This window comes from Leptonotus elevatus, chromosome 20 (genome assembly GCF_054856555.1).
Source record: "Leptonotus elevatus isolate MCC_2025b chromosome 20, RoL_Lele_1.0, whole genome shotgun sequence".
NCBI classification, from domain to species: Eukaryota; Metazoa; Chordata; class Actinopteri; order Syngnathiformes; family Syngnathidae; genus Leptonotus; species Leptonotus elevatus.
In genome coordinates this window covers 2,948,378-2,969,309 of record NC_141258.1, presented here as the reverse complement: position 1 = coordinate 2,969,309, position 20,932 = coordinate 2,948,378, and the positions used below count along the sequence as shown (strand labels likewise).

At 41.6% G+C, this 20,932-nt stretch overlaps 1 protein-coding gene and 1 long non-coding RNA gene across 4 annotated transcripts in view; one reads left to right on the top strand and one right to left on the bottom strand.

Annotated features, from left to right (window-relative positions):
- myo1d (myosin 1D) overlaps positions 1 to 20,932 on the top strand; it is a 38,665-nt gene that overhangs the window by 4,858 nt on the left and 12,875 nt on the right. For both annotated transcript variants that reach the window (XR_015091612.1, XM_086064040.1), the window contains exons 2-20: positions 2,296 to 2,504; positions 3,328 to 3,421; positions 3,492 to 3,657; positions 3,755 to 3,808; positions 3,923 to 4,018; positions 4,942 to 5,058; positions 5,135 to 5,338; positions 5,427 to 5,572; positions 5,757 to 5,871; positions 5,955 to 6,125; positions 8,376 to 8,446; positions 8,812 to 8,886; positions 9,090 to 9,222; positions 10,048 to 10,214; positions 11,002 to 11,209; positions 17,002 to 17,225; positions 18,527 to 18,665; positions 19,315 to 19,419; positions 19,500 to 19,613. Coding sequence is in view for 1 of the 2 variants with exons in the window: in XM_086064040.1 (XP_085920166.1) it covers positions 2,296 to 2,504; positions 3,328 to 3,421; positions 3,492 to 3,657; positions 3,755 to 3,808; positions 3,923 to 4,018; positions 4,942 to 5,058; positions 5,135 to 5,338; positions 5,427 to 5,572; positions 5,757 to 5,871; positions 5,955 to 6,125; positions 8,376 to 8,446; positions 8,812 to 8,886; positions 9,090 to 9,222; positions 10,048 to 10,214; positions 11,002 to 11,209; positions 17,002 to 17,225; positions 18,527 to 18,665; positions 19,315 to 19,419; positions 19,500 to 19,613 (2,608 nt within the window). In the remaining variant the exon portion in view is untranslated. The remainder of the gene's footprint in view (positions 1 to 2,295; positions 2,505 to 3,327; positions 3,422 to 3,491; positions 3,658 to 3,754; positions 3,809 to 3,922; positions 4,019 to 4,941; positions 5,059 to 5,134; positions 5,339 to 5,426; positions 5,573 to 5,756; positions 5,872 to 5,954; positions 6,126 to 8,375; positions 8,447 to 8,811; positions 8,887 to 9,089; positions 9,223 to 10,047; positions 10,215 to 11,001; positions 11,210 to 17,001; positions 17,226 to 18,526; positions 18,666 to 19,314; positions 19,420 to 19,499; positions 19,614 to 20,932) is intronic.
- LOC147156396 (uncharacterized) lies at positions 7,047 to 20,101 on the bottom strand. Of its 2 annotated transcripts, none has more exons than XR_015091614.1 (3): positions 19,788 to 20,101; positions 8,783 to 10,206; positions 7,047 to 7,598 (listed from the first exon to the last, which is right to left on the bottom strand). It is a non-coding gene; the product is annotated as an uncharacterized LOC147156396 (long non-coding RNA). The 2 variants fall into 2 exon arrangements; XR_015091613.1 differs by having other exon boundaries at positions 7,047 to 10,206; positions 19,788 to 19,964; positions 20,050 to 20,095.

The window sequence follows — 20,932 nt, the reverse complement described above, 5'->3', positions numbered from 1 at the left end:
TGGGAGGAGCTCAAGCCATTTATGACATTTTCTCACCGCTCTCCCTCTTCCATCTCCTCTTACGCGAAAAGAAGAATACAAAGTTCAATGTTAAACTGCTCCTCCTCTTGAAAGCTTTTGTGAGCTTTTTTTTTTTTTTCTCCATTCATCCGTCCGTGTTTGATGGCCTTCTTCCATCCACGCCAAACGATGAGATGAGTAACCAAGTTGCGGGCTGTAGTTCAACCTCGTTGATGGCTTGATTCCCAACAACTTACAGTTCGAGACACACCTTTACCTAATTGTTTCGTTAATGAACGACTCAATTAATCCATACAGAATGCTTAATTAAACATTGAAAACGTAACTCGTTCCAGGCCGAACTTCTGATGAAGAAAATACACTACGCCTCTCTCATGTATGCTCGCTACATTGCTCGACCCACGTTGGGTCCGTTCTCAGACAAAGACGTCCGATTGACGACCCGAACAATGGAGCGGGCGCACGGCAGCCTCCTGGCGGCGGCAGCGAAGCCAGCGCACAATGGCGCTTTGAAATAGCGACGCGTGTTTAGCCTAGCAGAACAATGCTCGCGTTTTGGCCCGGCTGCCAAAGAGGTGTTGTAGCGTGCTGCTAACGTTAGCTCGAGCTAACAGCTGACCTACCTGTCATCATTGTTTGTTTGGTTGCCAACGTGTGGAGGACTTGACTGGCTTCGGTGACAGACTTCACACGCGACTGTGAGGATGTTTCCGAAATAAGTCGGCCCCCACTTTACCCGGATTGTTTTGTCGGGGGGGGGGGGGGGCAGCAGACGTTAGGTAGCGCTGAATAAAGAGAGCATTCTTCTTCTGTGCCGACCAGCCGGGATCCGATTGCTTTTTTGGAAGAGGAAGGAAACGGAAGGAGGTCATTCGGCGGCTTGGAGGATAGCGAGGAGAGGAGGGAGGAAAAGGCACAAAGAGCTTTTTTCCTAAATGAACGGGAGATGCTTTGATACCAGGTGTCGTCGTTAGGGTCGGGGGTGAATTTGAGCGTCGGGATTACACCGTGAACTGGTCGCCAGCCAACCACGGGGCACGGAGACAAAACAAACATTTACACTCACAGTGACACCTATGAGCAATTCAGTCTTCAGTTTGCCCTCCTTATGGAATGTTGGAGGAAGATGGAGAAAACACACACAAGCACAGAGAACATGTAAACTGCACACGAGTGGGCAGCAGCCAAGATTCGAACCCTGAACCTCAAAACTGTGAGGCAGACATGTTATAATATTCCAAATGAAGACTTTCTGGTTCTGCACGTCAAAGCCTTTGTGCAAGTTTTGGCTGCATGAACTTCCTGATCAGAATTGCCGTGTTGGAATAACATGTCAAGTTTGGATTGTCTTTTGGTTATATATTAACGATTTATGCTGTTCAATAAAGCTGATGCGTACTTATCTTTCTGTCTTTTATCTACATGATAATGAGGTCTTGAGTTTTGTCCCAAAAGCAGATTTGCATTATCCAATATCCACGGTGTAAATAATTAAACCTTAAATGAACCTGTCTTAAAAAGTCCACACTCTCTTAAAACAATTCTTTTTTAAATTTTTTGCAAAAAAATATATATATTTTTTTGCCTTAATCATCTCTTCATGATGCAAATGGTTAAATTTTTTGTTGCCTAAAAAAATCGATATTAAAAAAAAGACTTAGGCAATTATTTTAACTCATTCACTCCCAGCCATTTTCACTGAAGCAACCCCCTTCGCGGCTGTTTTACTGGATTTTGACTGATTTTGCAAGTGCCACAGAATATTGTGTTCTATTGCTATAAAAGCATGCAACCTACCAAAAGAAAGATTAGAGTCCCTTCTTTCACCAGGGAAAGTATATTTGTATCTGTTTCCGTTTTGCAGCAATTTGCATTTGAATATCGCTAAGTTTAATCATTATTCACAAATCTGTTGAAAACACTGTCAAAAAGAGCTTGTTGCCACATGGCCCTGGCTGATCTCTTATACTCTGCTGCCACCTGCTGGCAGTTTTTTTGTAATAACTACCATTGCTTTATGCCACCTCTTTATGCTCTTGCATTAAAAAAATGTATAAATACGTTTTGGGGAGTGAAGGACAAAGTATTAAAAAACGCACTTGCACGTTTTTGGGTTTGAGTTAAGAAGGCGTCGATTTCTATATATTTTTTCTTAATTACGACTCTTAGCTCACTATACATAGTTAGTAAATAAGGCATTTTAAATTGAAAGGAAGTAGCCTCGAAATAGGTCTTATAAGTCTCTTCCTAAACTGTCTGTTTTGGTCTTCTCAGGTTCGAGAAGGGGAGAATCTACAGTTACATTGGCGAGGTGGTGGTGTCGGTCAACCCTTACCGTGCCATGAACATCTACGGCCGCGACGTGGTGGAGCAGTATAAAGGCCGCGAGCTCTACGAGAGGCCGCCGCATCTCTTTGCCATCGCTGACGCAGCCTACAAAGCCATGAAGAGGCGCAACAAAGACACCTGTATTGTCATCTCGGGTAACAATTTTATTCATCCATTTAGCCGTTTCCTAGAACTTATCCTAGCTGATTTTGGGGGAGAGAGGCGGGGTACACCCTGGACTCGTTTCCAGCCCGACAACAATTCACATTTGGACGATAGTGTTGAAATAATTTTTTTGTATGCAATCCATCCCAATTTAGGTTAGTAGTCAATGAGATTTTTACATGAAAAGTATTACCAATGAAACACAAACAAAAACATTTCTTGGTGTGACCACAATGGTGATAAAGTGACACCCAGTGGTCAGAGAGACAACTACACCTCCCTTCTTGAGGTCTGCTGATTCCATTTGGCAGCCAATTAAACTGAAATTATAGACTCCTAATATAATTGTATACCGTATTTAAAGACACTCTGCGGTTTGACTGTGGAAAATCTCTTTTGTTAGCTACGGTGAGTCATCTGCCTGAATATAAAATATTTATATATATATATATATATATATATATATAAAATATTTATATATATATATATATATATATATATATATATATATATATATATATATATAAAATATTTATATATATAAAATATTTATATATATATATATATATATATATATATATATATATATATATATATATATATATATATATATATATATATATATATATATATATATATATATATAAAATATATATATATATATATATAAAATATTTATATATATATATATATATATATAAAATATTTATATATATATATATATAAAATATTTATATATATATATAAAATATTTATATATATATATATAAAATCAAGGTAAAAAAAAGTAGCCATGGTGCTTTTTTTCTGCAGGGGAAAGCGGGGCCGGAAAAACGGAAGCCAGCAAATACATCATGCAGTACATCGCTGCCATCACGAACCCCAACCAGCGGGCTGAGGTTGAGAGGTGAGGAAGACTTCTTTATACGTACAAAGCAAGCAAATGTGTGACAAGGCGGCCGCCATGTCCTCCACAGGGTGAAAAACATGCTCCTCAAGTCGAACTGCGTCCTGGAGGCCTTCGGGAACGCCAAGACCAACCGCAACGACAACTCCAGCCGATTTGGCAAATACATGGACATCAATTTTGACTTCAAGGGGGACCCCATCGGCGGCCACATCAGCAACTACCTGCTCGAGAAGGTAAGGACGTCTCCGGTCTGTGGCTAACCTTTAAATCCATCACCAGTCTATTCTCTTGTTGCATCGGATTATCTGTTTCATTTTTTTCTCCACTCAGTCAAGAGTGATTTTTCAGCAAGAAGGAGAGCGGAGCTTTCACTCGTTCTATCAGGTAAATGTGTTTACTTAGAATATTCATAAAAAAAAGTTGACTTCTTCTTCTTTGTAGTGTATGTAGGAACATGTTCTTAAAGTTGAATTTTTATGTGTGTTTGGTTTGGACAAGCTGCTGAGAGGAGCTCCCGATGCCCTGCTGCGTACCCTCCATGTCCAAAGGGACCCCAAAAACTACAACTACATCAAAGTGGGAGGCCAGATAAAGGTAGATCCCAACAAATGTGCCAAAAATAAATAAATATATATATATATATATATATATATATATATATATATATATATATATATATATATATATATATATATATATATATATATATATATATATATATATATATATATATATATATATATAATATGTTCAAAGTGACAGGAGGAACAATTTTATGCTCATCCACTAGATGGCAGAAGGTTCATTCTGGACATGAACAATTAAATAATGGCTTTGTGTTGAACTAAACTGGGGGCAAATTGAGACAAGATCATCATTGTGTATTATATACATGAATTTTTGTGATATTTTGCTGGTGGGATTTATTTTTATTTTTTTTTGCTGGAATTTATGCCCTAGCTCAATTAACTCATTCACTCGCAGCCAATTTCACTGAAGCAACCCCCTTTCGCTCCAGGCTGTTTTACTGGATTTTGACTGATTTTGCAATTGTGTTCTATTGCGATCAAAACACGGAACCTACCAAAAGAAAGATTAGAGTCCCTTCTATCTCTATCTGTTTCCGTTTTGCAGCAATTAGCATAAGAATATAGCTAAGTTTCATCATTATTCACAAATCAGTTTTACAAACACTGGGGGAAAGAGCTATTTTTTTGCAACACTGCCCTGGTTGAGCTCTTATCCTCTGCTGCCACCTGCTGGCCGTTTTTGTAATAACTACCATTGCTTTAAGCGTTCAGCAAATGAAGCAATGAGTTAATACTAGAATAAAATTCTCTGTGAAGTGACTTAGGTTAGGGATGAATGAAAATACACTTTCTGTTAGTAGTACAAGTATTAAAATTCATTATTGCAAGATGTACTAACTTGACAATTTTGTCAAAGACACCATCAACTGTCTTCAATCCATGATACCCATCCTTACTGATAACCATGAACCTGCTTCGCGTCTGCAGTCGTGCATCAACGACAGCGCCGATTTCAAAGCCGTGGCCGACGCCATGAAAGTGATCGGCTTCACGGGCGACGAGGTCCTAACGGTTTACAAGATCCTGGCCACCATCTTGCACCTGGTAACGTTCCCGTTCCCGTTCGATCCCTGAGCTTGTACGCAAAGTATTTGTTGACTCAAATTTGGCTGTCTCTCAGGGGAATTTGACGATTGGCGTGGACGGCGACGTGACGCTGATCGAGACCACCAAGCTGGTGTCGGTGATGGCCGATCTGCTGTCCGCCAAGCAGGAAAACGTGGAGAAAGCGCTGCTGTTCCGCACGGTGGCCACGGGCCGCGACATCATCGAGAAGCAGCACACGGTGCAAGAAGCCTGCTACGGACGCGAAGCCCTCGCTAAGGTGACGCGGCGTCACGCGCTCGCCATGTCTGTTTTGTTTTTAAATCTGCGCTCACCTGTTTTTTCTTCATCGTCCTCATCATCACTAGGCCATGTATGAGCGGCTCTTCTGTTGGATTGTGGGATGCATCAACAACATCATCGAGGTGAAAGACTACAACGCCAGGATTCACGGGAAGAACACCGTCATCGGGGTTTTGGACATTTACGGCTTTGAGATCTTCCAGAATAACAGGTTTGAGATGGACATAAGCGATACCTACTTGACTCCCTAATGCAGGCCAATGTAGTTACCTGCCACCAGATGGCGCCAATACACTATTTGTATATCATATGTGGCTATGGCCTGAGCACAAAAACAGAAAATAGAAAAAGTTTTAAGTTCCACAAAAACGTGTTATTTTGTTTGCTTGTGTCAGCTTTGAGCAGTTCTGCATCAACTATTGCAACGAGAAACTGCAGCAACTCTTCATCCAGCTGGTCTTGAAACAGGAGCAGGAGGAGTACCAGCGAGAGGGCATCCCGTGGAAACACGTACGCGCCGCTCGTTTGCACTCCGATGCGCAATTAACATATAGGCAACGCTAACCCCGTTTGTTGCCGCGCCGGCCCGTCAGATCGACTACTTCAACAATCAGATCATTGTGGACTTGGTGGAGCAGCAGCACAAGGGCATCATCTCCGTGCTGGACGAAGCCTGCATGAACGTGGGCAAAGTCACCGACGAGCTCTTCCTGCAGGGACTCAATGACAAGCTGGCCAAGCACGCGCACTACACCAGTCGCAAGGTACTCAACAAAACCCTCTTTGTATTCAGTGAAACTTGTGGCCGTAGTTTGTTCAATTATGATATTTTAGTCATTAAAAAAAAAAAAATCATTTTAATAAGGTCCCCTTTGAACATTTATAAAAGCGGGTGGCGACTTAGCTAATGAATGTGGTCATGGGGTGTCAACGCTAAACTGCAGTCGATCTTCTTTGTGGACACTAGAGGGCAGCAGATGTCAGGAAGAATACGAGAGGGAGCAATAGATGACGTCAGTGGGAGGGTGAGATGCAGTGCAGATGAGTGCTTGGTAAACATCTGCTTGTCAGGAAGGTCGTCCACAAAGGCAGAATTCAACGTCCAATAAAGCAGATTTAATGTTAGGATTTGATTTGTTGTTGTCCTGAGATGCCTTCAGCAACCTCCCTTCGCGCTGACCTCTCAATGGACGCTCAACTTGAAGCTATAATATCAGCCTTTTCTACAACTACAAGTTCAACAACAAAAAAACGCACCTCATCAATCGTCACCATGTACTGTACCTGTCATGGCTGACACATCGTTCGGATGTGTTTTTGTTACTTTTCTCTCTCGCGCCCCTTTCACTTCGCAACTTCCTGTCGACACTACGAACGCTGTGTGTGAGTTTCCCAACCACATTATTTAGCCTGTATGTGGCACTTAACGTTCATTTTCAGATGTATTGGTTAGCTCGTTTAAATATTTATTTTTATGATGTACAGCTAAAAAAGAAAAAGAAAAAAAGAATCACTTGGTGCGTTGGAGAAGTACGACTTACTCCTGATGTCATTGAAGTGTCCTCTTTGCTTAGCGTCGACCCCCCCCCCCCCCTCCCTTCCCTACTTCCTGTGCTCATTATTCTGACCGTATTTGATCACTTTTCCTTCTATACACACACTGACACACACCATCACACCCAACACATTTGTCGAAACACCTAACCGGCGCCAAGTGTGTGTTTGCGTGTTGCCTTCTGGGTTTTCACACCAGCCTTGTTTATTTCAGTTTCAGTCGAGGCCTGGTGGCAATCACGACTCATTGGACTCATGACAGCTTTCTTTAACGCTAATTGCGAATGCTAATGCAGTGGTACATTGGCGTACAAGTGCTCTAAATTAGGATTAATTGACAAGTAATCGATTATCAAATTAATTGAAACCTTGTTGACTGGCCTCCATCCAACCATCACACCTCCACTTACACACTCTTTTTTTTAAATTTTATTTTAATTTTTTTTTTTTTTTCTCCCCGCGATGTCTCTTCCCATCACTCCACCATCCGTCTCTCTCCCTCGCGCTCTCTCATGGCCCCGTTTCAAAGACTTTCGGCTCTCCTTGCAGGCTTCATCCGAGTCGGCCGCTTTCTGCTCCACTGAAGCCGTGAAATCGGTGTCGCGCGATTAGCGTCGACGTCGCGCCATTTGCTCTTCTGCATAGTTCAGCAACAACTTTAGCACTCGGGTGAACACTGCTGGCTGCGGGAAAAGAAGTAAAAGAGAGTGATGTCATCTTAGCTCGTTGGTAGCTGCAGTACAGTACAGTGTGGATTACTTGCAGTGTTGGATCTAAATCAAATCTAGATTTAGATTCGGGATTACCAGCACTGTGCCAAAATTCGCATTTACCGGTAATTTGCCCCAAAATTATTAGGCTGTTTATTTACTGAAATATGCGTTCATCTAAGCATGCGTCGATGATCGCATTGGACATGACATATTTGTCTAAACCAACAAAATGCATAAATTGGATGATGCCAACACTTCTGGTTCATGATTGGATCTTAACTAACCAATCACGATTGCAAGTTGATTTGCATGATGTTCATGTTAAAAGTGTTACATATATAAGCTTGGTAAGTTTACAGCATATTGCAGCCATACTATCCTGGCGTCCACTATAACAAATAAAAAATGAGATAACCCCAAAAAAGTTTCCCCATGTTGTTCTTTATGCGGGAAAAGAGTCCAAATCAGTAAAACAAAAACAACAAAATGCCCAGCGAAAAAAAAATGTGGGTCTGAAGGGGTTAAAGATAAACAGAACAATTACGTGATCTTCCACTAGGTGGCAGAAAGTGTAATTAACCTGCTTATCCAGTTGTTGCCATTCATAAACAGAAAAAGAACTAGAAAGGCCCAGATTTCACACGGTTTATGTAAATTTCAATATATTGCAGACTTATCGCGGTTCACCGTAATCCCACCATCGTTCAGTAATAAAACAAAAATACTGCATTTCTTGTCTTTGTTCAGCTCTCACCGACCGACAAGAGTTTGGAGTTTGACCGGGACTTTCGCATCCGACACTACGCCGGAGATGTGGTGTGAGTATTCCGTTTCGTGTTAAAACGACTTTCACGGAGAAGCGTTTAAATGACATCATCATTGCTTGATGACAATCCCTAAAGCCGCTGGACACCGTTCAAATGAATAAATCACACATGCTAAGCCCTCTTAACGCTCTTGGGTTAAGAGCCCCCTCCCGCGCCCACTGGGGGGGGGGGGGGGGGGGGGGTGCATGGGAGGGAGGGGGGGGGGAGCAGGGGACAAGCTTGATTGATCCCTCAGCTACTTTGCGCCGCCAGAGCAGGCCTGCTATCGCTCAGCTGGGCTCACTTAATAGGATTAACTTGTAGAAATGACGTGTTTGCGCTTCTTACCTGCCTCCTTTCCTCTTTCCGTTTCGCAGCTACTCGGTGGTGGGTTTCATCGACAAGAACAAAGACACTCTGTTTCAGGACTTCAAGAGGCTGCTCTATAACAGGTGTGACACATTTACACGCACGTCTTTTTTTCATCCCGTAATTTATCTGCTCCCGCAAGTCGCACTCGCTGAGTCAGGTTTCTTACCTGGACTTGAAGGTTAAAATTGGAAATCAATTCACAGGGTAGTAAGGAGAAAAAAATGGCCACCACGTTGTGGGACCAATTTACCAAGCATTCTCCATTTTTGTTTCTCATGTCCAGTTCCAACCCGGTGCTGAAGGCAATGTGGCCCGAGGGCAAGCTGAGCATCACAGAGGTCACCAAGCGGCCGCTCACTGCCGCCGCGCTCTTCAAAAACTCCATGATCTCCTTGGTGGAGAACTTGGCGAGCAAGGTGACGACTCATTTGTGTAAAAATGGCCCTCCCTCCCCGTGGTTGACTGTGAAAGGCGAAATCCTATTGATTATTACATCAGATAATCCTTTTTTTTTTTTATCCATTAGGATTGGACGTAAATTGAATTGAGTGGATATAAGTACTCATAATTTGTTAATTTTTATACATATGCATTATTAACCACCAACAAAATTAGCCTTAAACGGTTAGCAATTGTGATTAGCATTAGTGCGCTAGTTGTTAGCGCTTAAGGCAAATACTAACTACCATTTAGTTTACGCGTACATATTATATCTACATTGCACATGTAATAGTGTCTTAAAAGTTGCTTACACATGATGCTTCAACATTATTCCATGAGTAAACAAGGCTAGAGCTAGCTGTTAGCTACATGACATCAATCACTTCTTATTCTTGTCCTTTTCTGGGCATGTTTAGTGGATGACTGCCCTCTACTGGTTTAGTGGTGAACACCTAAAACCAAGTGGCAGGATATATTTTGTAACAATTACAGCCTAAGTGCTTTTTAGGACATTCAGAAGTTCTTTAAAAAAAAAAAAACACTAAGTACTAAGTTAATGAGTGTTTTTAAGCATACAAATAACATATGCAATTCGGCCACTAGATGGTGCACTAACAGAAAAAAATTAAGATCAGATCAAAGTTGCCATTCCAGTACTTTGTGCGTCTGCCAATTAAAAAAAAAAAATCAAAAGCCATGGATGGCCCAAACATGGTTCCGCCGGAGCTTCTCGGCAGACATTTTTTAGTCGACCTTTTTCCACACTTACACCTCGATTTATTTTCTGCCGCGCCGTGCAGGAGCCCTACTACGTGCGTTGCATCAAGCCCAACGACGTCAAGTCGCCGCTGCTCTTTGAGCGCGAGCGTTGCCGCCACCAGGTGGAGTACCTGGGCCTTCTGGAGAACGTTCGAGTGCGCCGCGCCGGCTTTGCCTACAGACAGACGTACCCGAGATTCCTGCACAGGTAAAAAAAAATAAAAATTGTTACTGCCTTTTCCTAAAAATGTTAATTGCAGTTTGAACCTATGGAAGATGCGACACATAAGCGCACTTGTGGTCTCGTTCGCCATCTGTTACACTCACCCACTGTCCACACAGCATTAGGTCACATCTATTACATCACAGCTTAAGCATTGACTCAGCGCGCCAAATGTCGAGGAAAGGACGTGTCGGATGTTTTCAAGATGCTGTCTTGCGGGTTGCCGATTTTGTTTGTGGTGTCAAGTGATGTCATCGTTTGGCTGCTGTGGACTCCAAGCGGTGATGAATCACACGTCTTGTGCTCATTGAGGCGCTATCATTCACATAGGCACTGTAAATGAGATGGCTAAGGCTGATTTGTATCTGTTAAAGGAGACTAATTATGTGTTTCTCTATTTTTAAACAGCTCCCAGGTGTCTTCATAAAAGACCTCATAGATAGGACGTTATAGTCCATTTTACAGGCCCCATTTCTTGCCCCTTTTTGAAGAGCTGGCCTTGTTTTATACGAGCGGGATTATGTAAATTACACAATTTGACAAGGGCTTGCTCGTGCACATTTTTAGAAACATGCCGATAAAAGATTCACACACTTCTTTTTTTTCTGATGGTTTGAAATATTGCATGCAAGAAGAAACTTATTTCACTTTTGCTTTGAAAGGGATTTTTATCACGCATAAAAACATCCTCAGGGGCCGCTATGACATAACATGACGTCTTGAAATTCAAAATATCATACTGTATTCCTAATCTTGCCGTCCCACCCCGCAGGTACAAGTTGATCTCGGAGTTCACGTGGCCCAACCACGATCTTCCCTCAGACAAGGATGCGGTCAAGAAGCTCCTGCAGAGCTGCCGGTTTGAGGACGACGTGGCCTACGGCAAGACCAAAGTGTTTGTGCGTACGCCGCGCACGCTTTTCAGCCTGGAGGAGAAGCGCACCGTCATGCTCCAGAGGATCGTCCTCTTACTGCAGAAGGTGAGGGTGCGATGCAGATTGTCTCCGACACTCTTTTCCACTTTTTTTCAGTCTTCTGATTGGCTACGATGGTTTTATGACTGGTGTTAATATATCACCACCTCTTGCATTTGTCCGCCATCGCCAGTACAGAGGGACATGTTTGTGTTTACTACTTGTTTTGTATGGAGGGTCAAAACTGCCAGCATTAAAAATAAATGACTACATAAATAAATAATTGAATAAAAGTTCAAATAAAAACGGATATAAAAATATAATTTCAAAATAAAATACAACAAAATATATATATATTAAAATAGATTAAAAAAAATTATGTATATATAAATGTTGAAATAAATATCGGTGTATATAAATAGAATTAAATATCAATTGATAAATAAAAACGCTCTGCTCTCACATTTTTTTATTTCATTTACTTTCTTGTTCGCCGACCTGCTCACTCGACCATTGAAAGGCAGTTTGCAGCAGCGGAGTCCAATCCCAAGACACGTTTAGAGCCGCCCCCCTCATTTGAATAATATTTTGTCCTGACAGAGTGTCTCCAACATGAAATAAATAAATGTGAGAGCAGAGCATTTTTATTGATTGATTGATATTTAATTATATTTATATATTTATTGTTGTATTTATTTATTTATTTATTTTTTAATCTCATTTTTAATTTTTGTATTATTTTTACTTTTGTTTATTTAGGGATATATATTTTGTTGTTGTTTCTATTTCCATTTCTATTTAATTTTTGAATCTTTTTTTTTTATAGACAAGCGGTTAAAAAAATGGATGGATGGATGGATATCCGTTTTTTATTTTCACTTTTATTCATTTATTTATTTATTTAGTCATTTATTAATTCTTAATTTTGGCAGTTTTGGTCCTCAGGCGGACATTTTGTCAGCCCGTCGCGTGTCGGCAATGCCTTGACATGGCAGCGTTCTACGTGAACCGCACGCGAATCAAACCGTGTTGACAGAAGGAACGCGGCTTTGTCTGTCAAGCGGAGGCTGCAACTCGCCTGGATGCTCCCTTCATGATTCCGTCTCGACTGACACACACACACACACACACACACACACACACACACACACACACACACACACACACACACACACACACACACACACACACACGTGTCAACTCTTTATTTGCAATTCAGCCCGTTCCATCGGAATCACTTTGGCGGATTCCTTCATGTTGCCTGCTCCTCCCCTAAGAGCGTGTTCAAATTAGCTTCCGAAGCCAATTGATCGGTTGACCTTCACGTATTGATCCATTTGATCTCCCATCCCACGTCCTCCTCCTCCTCCTCCTCCTCCCTTCCAGCACAGTCCTATCACGTATCTCCCGGGGAAAACGAACTTTGATGGCAAAGGGAACACCCGCAGGAATTGCGGCGTCTTTGCAAGCAAAGCAAACATCAGAGCACAGCAGCCACACTTGGATGTCTTTTAAAAGTGTCCCATAGTAAACCCTCTGTTAAGAAATAAAACGGATTTGTTTCACTTTCAAGTGCATGTGTCCATGCACATGCGACTAAAAGTTACTTCCACTTGCAATATTAGTCTATGTGGAGCTGCTTTGACGTCATCTCGTGGCATTTTGCAGCGTTATCGAAAGAGCACAAAAATGCCAATAATTGAGTATTTCAGCAAAAATCTGTTACCCAGAGGAAAAACAAGATGCTGACGGAGTGATTTCAGAGCGCTAACAGAAATAGACCAACCAGAGGAAAAAGCCTGCATGTTACGTCCTGGTTGTCAGTTACGCAAGCACTTCCAAATATGGGCAAGCTTTTTATTTTAAATATTAATATGCTCCCAAAGACGTATTTATACGTTTTTAAAGCTTACAGAAGGCTTTGATGCAGCCTCTGAAGTGAAGAGGGATGCTTGAAGAATGGTAGTTATTACAAAAACGGCCAGCAGGTGACAGCAGAGTATAAGAGATCAACCAGGGCCATGTTGCAACAAGTTGTTTTCCCAATAATGATGAAACTTAGCTATATTCTAATGCTAATTGCTTCAAAACGGAAACAGATATAAATGTACTTTGTTTCCTGATGAAAGAAGAGACTCTAATTGTTCTTTTGGTAGACTCCATGCTTTTATAGCAATAAAACACAATATTCTGTGGGCCTTGCAAAATCAGCCAAAATCCAGTAAAACAGCCTGGAGCGAAGGTGGTTGCTTCGGTGCAAATAGATGGAAGTGAATGAGTTATTATGCAAATTAGCCCCACTGTCATGTAACAATAACTGAAGCTAGTGCTCGGTTTTTCGGATCCCCCCCCCCCCCCCCCCCCCAGAGGCCATCCTGCTCCGGAGGCTTCTTTCTGTCCACTCATTCCCACTTGGAACAATCACACAAGTAAAGAAAGGCCCACTGACATGAGCTCCCCCTTCCATTTCCTCCCCACGTGACCAAATGAATATTTCATAAATTCCAGCGCATCAGACCACATCCCAGTAAGTGTGTGCCTGTCAAAGCAGCGAGACCGAAGATTCCCCTCGGGAATTCTCTGCCCCCGCCGCCTTAATTGCTTTCCAAAGCCTTTTCTCCCTGTCCTGCGCTCTCAGGGCATCAGCTTGTCAGTGTGGCCGAGACTCTTTTTTTTTTTTTTTTTTTTCCTATCGTTGTCTTCTCCTTCGCAAAATAGCGTCCTTATTCAGTAGATTGGGAAGTCAAATCCAGCTCGAGGAGACTTGACATGAGACTACATGCGCTTTAGCCCTCATCCAAACCACGTTACCAACCTTTATTGCACATATTTTACATTGGGAAAATCTCACGGCTTGCACAAAAATGTCAGAAGTAAACACTTATCCTGAATTGATGGTCTGTCTGGTGTCTAATCGACAGACAAAGCATCGCTTTGTTGGTTAATACGTCACGACTGTATCACTCAAGTGAAGCTCCCGATGGATCGATAACCGCGGCGCTCCCCGCCTCGCCAAAGTGTGTCACAAACGCTCTAATGCGCCTCCCCGTGGTCCCGAGGACGACCGCCGGCCGCAGCGAAGTGTGTCAGTGGAGTGAGTGGGCGGGGCAATAAGTCACACTCCTGGCTGCCAAAGCGGGAACGCGCATCGGTAGCCCCCCTTTCACAATGGCCGCCGAAGCAGGCGCGTCCCGCGCACTACAGAAAGGACAGTAGAAAAGTTCAGAAAAATATATAGTAAAATAAGGCATTCATTACTTCAAATAAGCACATTTATCTGCCAACAGAACAAGAACAGTTTACTTAAATTTACCTGTAAGATTTTGAAAAATAAAGAAAATAATACTAGGCCCTTATCAACCACAGCGGTCTGGAAAATAGTATTTTTAGACTAAAAACAATTAATTGTGTCTTTTTTTTAAGCTGTAATCAATAGAATATTTTCTTAAAATATTTTTAATGCCTTTTATTTTTATTTTTAAAGTATTTTTTTACGCTTGGATAATATGCAGGGAGGTAGCACACTGCAAAAAGGACAGTAGAAAATGTATATATATATATATATATATATATATATATATATATATATATATATATATATAGTAAAAGAAGAAAATTATTACTTCAAATAAGCAAATTTTTATCTGCCATTAGAACAGGAAAATTTTACTTAAATTTACCTGGAAAGATTTTGAAAACTAAGAAAATAATGGTAAACTTAGTAAATATAACCAAACGAACCACTTAAGCTATATTGCACTTTTTGTCTTATTGTTTTCATACTTGAATTTTTTTCCATTTATCTTATGACTGGATTATGCAAAATCTTAAAATAAGACAATTCAATTTATGAAACCCCAGTTCTCAGGGCCTTTGATGTTGGTTAGTTGTCATCTTAAAATATGGAAAATGCTTGTTTTAAGCCACTCAATGCCAAGACTGCTTGATCAAATACGATAATTAAGTAATAAGTATCTTAAAATAAGAACAATGATCTTGTCTGATAATTTCATTTTAAGTAAAAATAACTTTGCAAACGGGTGGTCAATTTCATATTTTGTCACAAATCGATACTACGATGTCTGTTAACTTTCCCTCTGCGGGAGCCGTGCAGCATTATGTCACCACGAGATCTGTTTTTCATATACAGGAAGTGGAAATATTTTCGATACATTTGTGTAAGCCTTGTTTTGTTACAAATGGACATCTCTAATGCGTCGGTGGTCAATTCATTTTCTTCCTATTGGTCTCTGATGGTCTTGTAAATCCTGACAAGGGTGCAGTAAAAGCACTCACTTTTATTGGCGCAGGTCTGCAGGGCTGCTCTGTCTGGCCGTCTTATTTGGAGCCTGATTATATCCCCACCCGTCCCCAGGGTGTTATTGTCTTGCCGCCGCCATGTTGGAGCGGCGATGTGATTTATTGTCACTTGATGCTCTTTTATTTGATTCCTCCTCCCCTGCAATTGACCTCCTGCTCCTCCCCCCTTTTGCACTCTCCACAGCGCTTGGCTTTAATTAGCGATCTGCTTGGATAAACGCGGAGCAGCGCAGTGCAGCAGGCATTCGATTCTCGGCGTCGTTCTGTGCTGGTCGAGAGAGCTCGGAACTCCCCCGAGGCTTTTTTGTCCATTTTTAATACAGTGGTGTCTTGACTGTTTTGTGACCCCATTGAAATTAATTGAAATGAAATCAGAAATGAATTTTTTTTTCTTATTTTCCTACCGCTATGAAATGAGCCAATTTCACCATGCTGGTGAAATATGCCTATGATTATTGAGCCTGGGCGTATTTTGACAAAAGCATGCCACATATTACGACATCTTGGAACTGTTTGAAATTATTCAAGTGAAAGTCAACCGTAAACATTTCTTGACAGTAATATGTTATATGTGACCTCACTAGTTTAAATACGACATTCGGATTTATATTATATTGGATAAGAGTTACAATAAGAGTTATGAATCCAAATGCAGCCATTTTTATCCATCTCAGGAGGCGGCCATTTTGCTGAAAATGACTTCACAGTTGCTCAAGGCTCAGGCAACGACCAATCACAGCTCAGCTTCAGAAAACAGGTGAGCTGTGATTGGTCGTTGCCTGAGCCCTGAGCAACTGTGATGTCATCTTTAGTCGACAGCAAGTGGCAAAATGGCCGCCCTCTGAGATGGAAAAAAAAAACGGCTGCATTTTGCTGCTTACCATATTTAGACCAATGAGGCTGCATAGAAGTTATTGTCAAAAAAAATTTGTCAATGCGGCGGACCTCATCTCGCCGAGATAATTAACAATGCCGGGAATGAGACAAATGAGTCGTTGGCAACTTGTGCTGCGGCGTGACTTCTCATCCTCCTCTCCAATTATGGCGGCGAGCTCGTCAGGTGAAGACCACCTCCTGCGCTTTTTTATTATTCATGTGCTTGAAATGTGCTTCCTTCTTGCCGTCAGCCAAACCCCCCCCACACACACACGCGCGCCCCCAATGCATGAAATATTCATGATCTCGATCATGACTGAGCGCCGGATTCCGCATGAAATGTTATTTCATCTGCTACTTTATTTTCACACAGACAGAGGTTACAACGTTGCACTGAGAATTGAATAAAACACACATATAAGCATGTTCCCGCGGCTTTTCTAATGTTGCGAACTGACTTAAACAAGCAAGTCGTGCACCCGATAATGGTTGTGCTGACCGGGCTTTGAAATTGGTGGAATGTTATGACACCCAAGGGTGCTGCTGCTGCATTTTGAATATTCATGTTAATAGCCACTCGGCCCGTTCTGGTTAGCCTGAAAGTAGACCCTGTAGACCCTCATCTGAGACGTTCTCTTTTTTTGTCGGGGTTGCACCTCCAGGTGTGGAGGGGCACCATCGCCCGCATCCAGTACCGGCGCATGCGGGCGGGCCTGGTCATCCTGCAGGCCTACCGCCACTACAAGGTCAAGTCCTACATCCGCGAGCTGAACCGCCGCTTCCGCAACGTGCGCTCCATGAAGGACCGCGGCCGGCACGTCAAGTGGCCCTCGCCGCCCAAAGTGCTGCGCAAGTTCGAGGAGGCGCTCAGGAACATTTATAACAGGTACAGGTGCGAGTCCAATGGTGGGCAAAATATGGCACGGGGGCCAGATTACGGCCTATTTGGCTGACGGAGCATTTATATCAAAAGTACTGTAAAAAAAAAATAATAATAATAAATAAATCCTAAAATTGCCTTTTGCCTGGTGTTGGCTGGAAAAGGCTCTAGCTCACCTTGACCCGGAATAAGAGTGCTATAGAAAATGTATGAAATAAATAAATAAATAGATGGGTGGATGTGTAATTTTGTAATATATGTCCGTTAAAAAAAATCATATTTGGCCCTTGAGCACAAAAGTGTATCTACTGGAGCGTTGCCAGAAAACTTTTATTGGGGTTGCCAGGGCGATTTTATAATAAAAAATATAATAATAATAATATAAACAACTATAACATGAAAACTAATAATAAGAATCCGTAATAATAATCATATGAAGAAAAATCAGGGATACCAAAATGTTACCTTTTGGTATGGGGGTGGCCAGAGACTGACAACCGTGTAGCTCCGCCCCCTGCACTCCTGCTCTGGTTCCTCTCTTATAGATCTGGCTGCTGCTACTTCTTCTTACCAGAAGGTTTATTAGGAAACAACAAAGAAGATCTCTGTGGACACGAGTGTAGCTCCAGGCTAAGCTAGCGCTCACTGCATTTGCACTTCCTGGCTGTCCATTAACCGCTATCTTACCATACGTTGCCTTCAGGGACCTCTGAAACAAAATATGAACATCCATTTGTTCTTCTTACTCTTTTTGCTGTTATTTTACTGTTATTATCAAGTGTTAACCTGCTCGTGACGCCCCAAGAACACTATTAGGTTTATCAGCTATTTTAGAATCAATCATTTTAATAATTATATTTAGTTTTCAAATTGGACAAATGAAATAACCTTTTTGGCCGTTTACTTGTGATTTCAAGCAGCCGAAACACAGAAAATGTGCTTCCAAGTAAGCGCGGCCAGCCAGCGTGGCCTCTCAATCGGTGTTTTTTCAAACCTGGCAGCCTTGGATTTGACCCGTGAACCGCTGGAGACTGACAAGGCCTCGGGTCTTTTTTCTCATCCAGATGCGGCCCTTTGAAGCATGTTTCCTTCTGCTCACACAGGGAATGGATTTTTTTTTCTTTTATTCCCTGCATCCTCCAAAAACCCATCGCTTCCTTTCATCCTCACGGCGGTTTGCTCAACGAGAACTTTGCCCCTCCCACACCCCGAGACGATAGACGAGTCGACTCGGGTCGATTTTCCACTACTCTAATAAGGTGTTTTTTTGTTTTTGTTTTTTTCCCCCCCTTTTTCCCCTTCTGCAGGTGGTGGGCATGGACGCTGATCAAAGGCCTTAATGCAGAGGAGACTCTGCAGGTGAAGGCGAAGGTGGCCTGCCTGGAGGCCTTGAAGGACCACAGGGTTGACCTGGGGCTGCAGAGAGCCTGGGAAGGAAATTACCTGGTAAATTGTTCGACTGCTCTCTGAGATAATACAGTGAAACCCTGATTGGTCGCGGGTCGCTATTTGTGAGTTAAGCTATTTGTGGTTTACTGCAGCATCCCAAATTTGTTTTATTATTATTATTTAATAATAATTAATAATAATAATTATTATTTTATTGCATTTATTTATTTATTTTTAATTTAGTAACTATGTTTTATTAAGAGTATCTGAATTACAGATAAATGGAATTATTTTGTGGTTAATTTAAAAATATTTTTGTTGATTTGTTTCATTCATTTTATTGGGTAATTGATTTATTGTAAATTCTAAAATAAAACATATAGTATAATAATAGTAGGTAATATTAATAACAATTAAAAAATATATATTTTATCCAATAATAATTGAAGTAATTTACATTTAATTTAAGACTTAAATTTAATACTTGATCATCAAAAGACTTCTAATAATTAAATTAATAATTTAAAAGAATTATTGTCTTCATCTGTCATTTTTAACAGTAAAATGTGGCCTTCGCATTCAATTGCTAACGTAGATGTTATTTCATAGAAAATATACAGTATATTCTACCTAGCAACTGTGAATCTGTTGACTTCATGTTATTACTCTTGATACACATGGAGCCTTTGTTGTGTCCCTTTTCCAGAAGCGAGACAGCCCCGATAGCACGCCGTCCTTCGCGTTGGTCGCCAGCGAGTTGCAGCGCAAGGACAAATTCATGCGGGTCCTGTTTGCGTGCAACGTGCGCAAGGTGGCCTCAGCACCTTTTCCCGCCTTATTTCTCTTTTCAGGCAAACCAGACTAGAATAACATCTGGAATTGTGTTTCCAGATCAACCGCTTCAACAAGGCGGAAGACAGAGCTGTGCTCATCACTGACCGTCACCTGTACAAGATGGACCCCCTCAAGCAGTACAAACTCATGAAGAGCATCCCACTTTACAACGTAGGATTCTTTCATTTCATCACTTAGGTCCACGAAAAACGTACATAGATAGAAAATAATAATAATATTGCGCCAGGGTAGAAAATATAACAAAAGGAAAATATCAACATATTTGCTAGCTATCGAGCATATTTGAAAGCTGAAAAAAGCATCTAAAGATGTCTTTTGACTAACCTCTTTTCCTTGAGATTTGACGGGGATGAGGAATGAGGGTTTTCCACCTGGCGCGAGGAAAACTGAGAGCCAGGAGACAGCCGCCGCCGCTGCGGTTGCATCTAGACAGCCACAGTCGCGACAGATGGCGTCGGGTGCGGGGGCGCGACAGTGGGAGTTTTTCTCAGTTAGCGATCACTAGTTGAAACCAAAAGATGTGATTTTATTTATTTTAAGCAAGCTCCTCGACACCTGTGCAAAAACAACACGATGACATCATCACCTGAGCAACATCTCTGCCTCAGCGACTTTCCAACTTTCTTTCCCCCACTTCCGATAAGCACCACCCGCCCGCCCCCAATCCCCCCCGCACCCTCCACCTGATACATCTCCCCCGCACTGTCTCCGCTTCCTTTCCCACTGTTGTCATGCCAACTTCCCAGGAGATGGCGTCGTCATAGCGACCGAGCGGATCAGCTGATGTCTGGTGGCGAGGAGCTCTCCTCTTCCTCCTCCCGTTTCTCGAGGAGAGTCGTTCATCTCCTCATGTACCCGTTCGTCCGCTTCCTTTTTTTCTGCCGTTAACCTTCCCGTAACTTCCTGATGTGCGGCCATTTTAGTTTGGCGATGTGAATTGCAAAAATACGTGTAATTGGCAACCTCTTTGAAAATATATAGAATTTCCTATATTAACGCTTAGTTTAGTTTAAATAATCAGCATTAGAACATGGCTAGGTGTCTGACCCCCCCCCCCCCCCCCCCCCAAAAAAAAACACGTGACTTTGATGCTTATTTTTGGCTTTTGTGACCCTTGCCACTTTTAAACAACAAAAACAAGACAAAGAAAGCCAAAATAATTTTTTTACAGCTTTACAACTACGCTCTGTGCAAACGCTGACTCACCTCGAGTGAAGTGAGGGGGAAAAAAATGAAGCAATTAATGTACTGTAAAGTAATAGACACCTAATTAATAACAATAATAATAATAAATTGTATTTGTAATGCACTTTACATTTCCAATGAAATCTCACAAAAGTGCTACAGTGTCAAGTTAATAAAAAAAATAAAAAAGTTAAAAAGTGCAGTTTTGTAATCACCATGTCACGTCAACAAAATACAAAACATAAAATTTGAGACCAAAAATAAAAAAATATATAATATATATA